Raw genomic sequence first — 1,385 nt, 5'->3', positions numbered from 1 at the left:
CCCTTTGACGAAACCTGTTTGTTCCTGCGCTATGAGCTCTGGCAGAATCAACTTGAGTCTATTTACCATAATTGATGCTAAGATTTTATACACTACATTACACAGGGATATGGGCCTGAATCCCTGCGGTTCGTCCGAACTGTCGTTCTTCGGGATCAAGGCCAAGAAAGTGGCATTCAGTCCCTGGTGCATTCATTTAGAGCACCTTGATTCCTCCAGTAAGTCTAGCAAGTCATTCCCATAAAACTCCAAGCTGCTTGGTAAAACTCAATGGTAAACCCGTCAGCGCCCGGTGCCTTATTCTTTGCCATTTTGTTAACCACTTCCTTTAATTCATCCTTGGTGATTACCTTGAGCAGAGCCATGTTTTGTTCTCTGGTAACTTTCTTAGGGATATGTTGGCAGACCCTGTCTATTTCCTTTGTTCTGTTAATGTTTGGTTCTGTTAGGATGCCTTTGAAATGCTCCACCAGGAGCCGTTCCATATCTTTCTGCTTCATCACTCTGTTTCCTTGACTATCTTTCAAAGAGAAAATTCTGTTGTGATGCCGGTGATTCAGCATCGCTTTGTGGAAGAATTTGGAATTCTTTTCCCCCTCTTTTAGCCATTGGACACGAGATTTCTGTTTCCACATAATTTCTTCCTGTTTGCGTCTTTCCTCCAGTTGATTGATTACCCTGCCTTCCTCCTCAGCTACCTCCTCATTCCTTCCATCTTTGATGATTTGTTGTTGTATTTCTTCCAATTCGGTCTGAAGTTTACCTTTCTCCTGCTGTATGTTGCAGAATTCTTCCCTATTCCATTTCTTGATTTTGCTCTTTATTTCCTTAAGTCTGAGCTGGAACGAATGCATTTTGTTTCGGCCTTCCGTTCCCATCTTGCTTTCCTACCACCACTTCTTTACTTTGTACAAGAAATCTAGAGCTCTGAGCCAAAAGGATTCAAAACGAAAGGGTCTCTTTTTATTCTGATCATTCAAAGCTATTTCTAGCTTGATTGGCTAGTGATCGGACCCTATAGAGGGTAGGATAGAGGCTTCATAGAAGATATACAACCCGATTATGTGCTCCGAGACTATGAATCTATCTAATCTTGACGCGATTTGTTTGGCCCCACCTCTTCTATTGTTATAGGTGAATTTCCCATTTATAGTGGGAATATCTACCAACCTTAATTATGTTTGGACCTCTCTGAATCTTTCCATCTCTGGGTCTTCTCTACTTATTCCTCCTTTCTTCTCTTCTCTTGTTGTTATCAGGTTAAAGTCCCCTGCAATAATCCATCTCTGCTCCTGGTGCATATTTTTAATTTTTTCTAAATGGGTTAGGAATAGGCCTCTATCAACCTGGGTATGGGGCCTGTAGATAGCCAACACCGCCACCCA

General features: G+C 42.0%; 1 protein-coding gene across 1 annotated transcript; it reads right to left on the bottom strand.

Moving 5' to 3' along the window:
- Nucleotides 1-224: 224 nt before the first annotated feature.
- LOC149234819 (uncharacterized) lies at nucleotides 225-878 on the bottom strand. Its single transcript, XM_089368386.1, has one exon. The coding sequence runs from the start codon at nucleotides 876-878 to the stop codon at nucleotides 225-227; it is 654 nt and encodes a 217-aa protein (XP_089224512.1).
- Nucleotides 879-1,385: the final 507 nt, after the last annotated feature.

The sequence above is a fragment of the Pinus tabuliformis genome, chromosome 8 (assembly GCF_031772625.1).
Source record: "Pinus tabuliformis cultivar Carrire ecotype Pingquan chromosome 8, CPIR1, whole genome shotgun sequence".
Classification (NCBI taxonomy): Eukaryota; Viridiplantae; Streptophyta; class Pinopsida; order Pinales; family Pinaceae; genus Pinus; species Pinus tabuliformis.
Note: the sequence above shows the minus strand (reverse complement) of the source record. Positions and strands in the feature narration are given on the sequence as shown.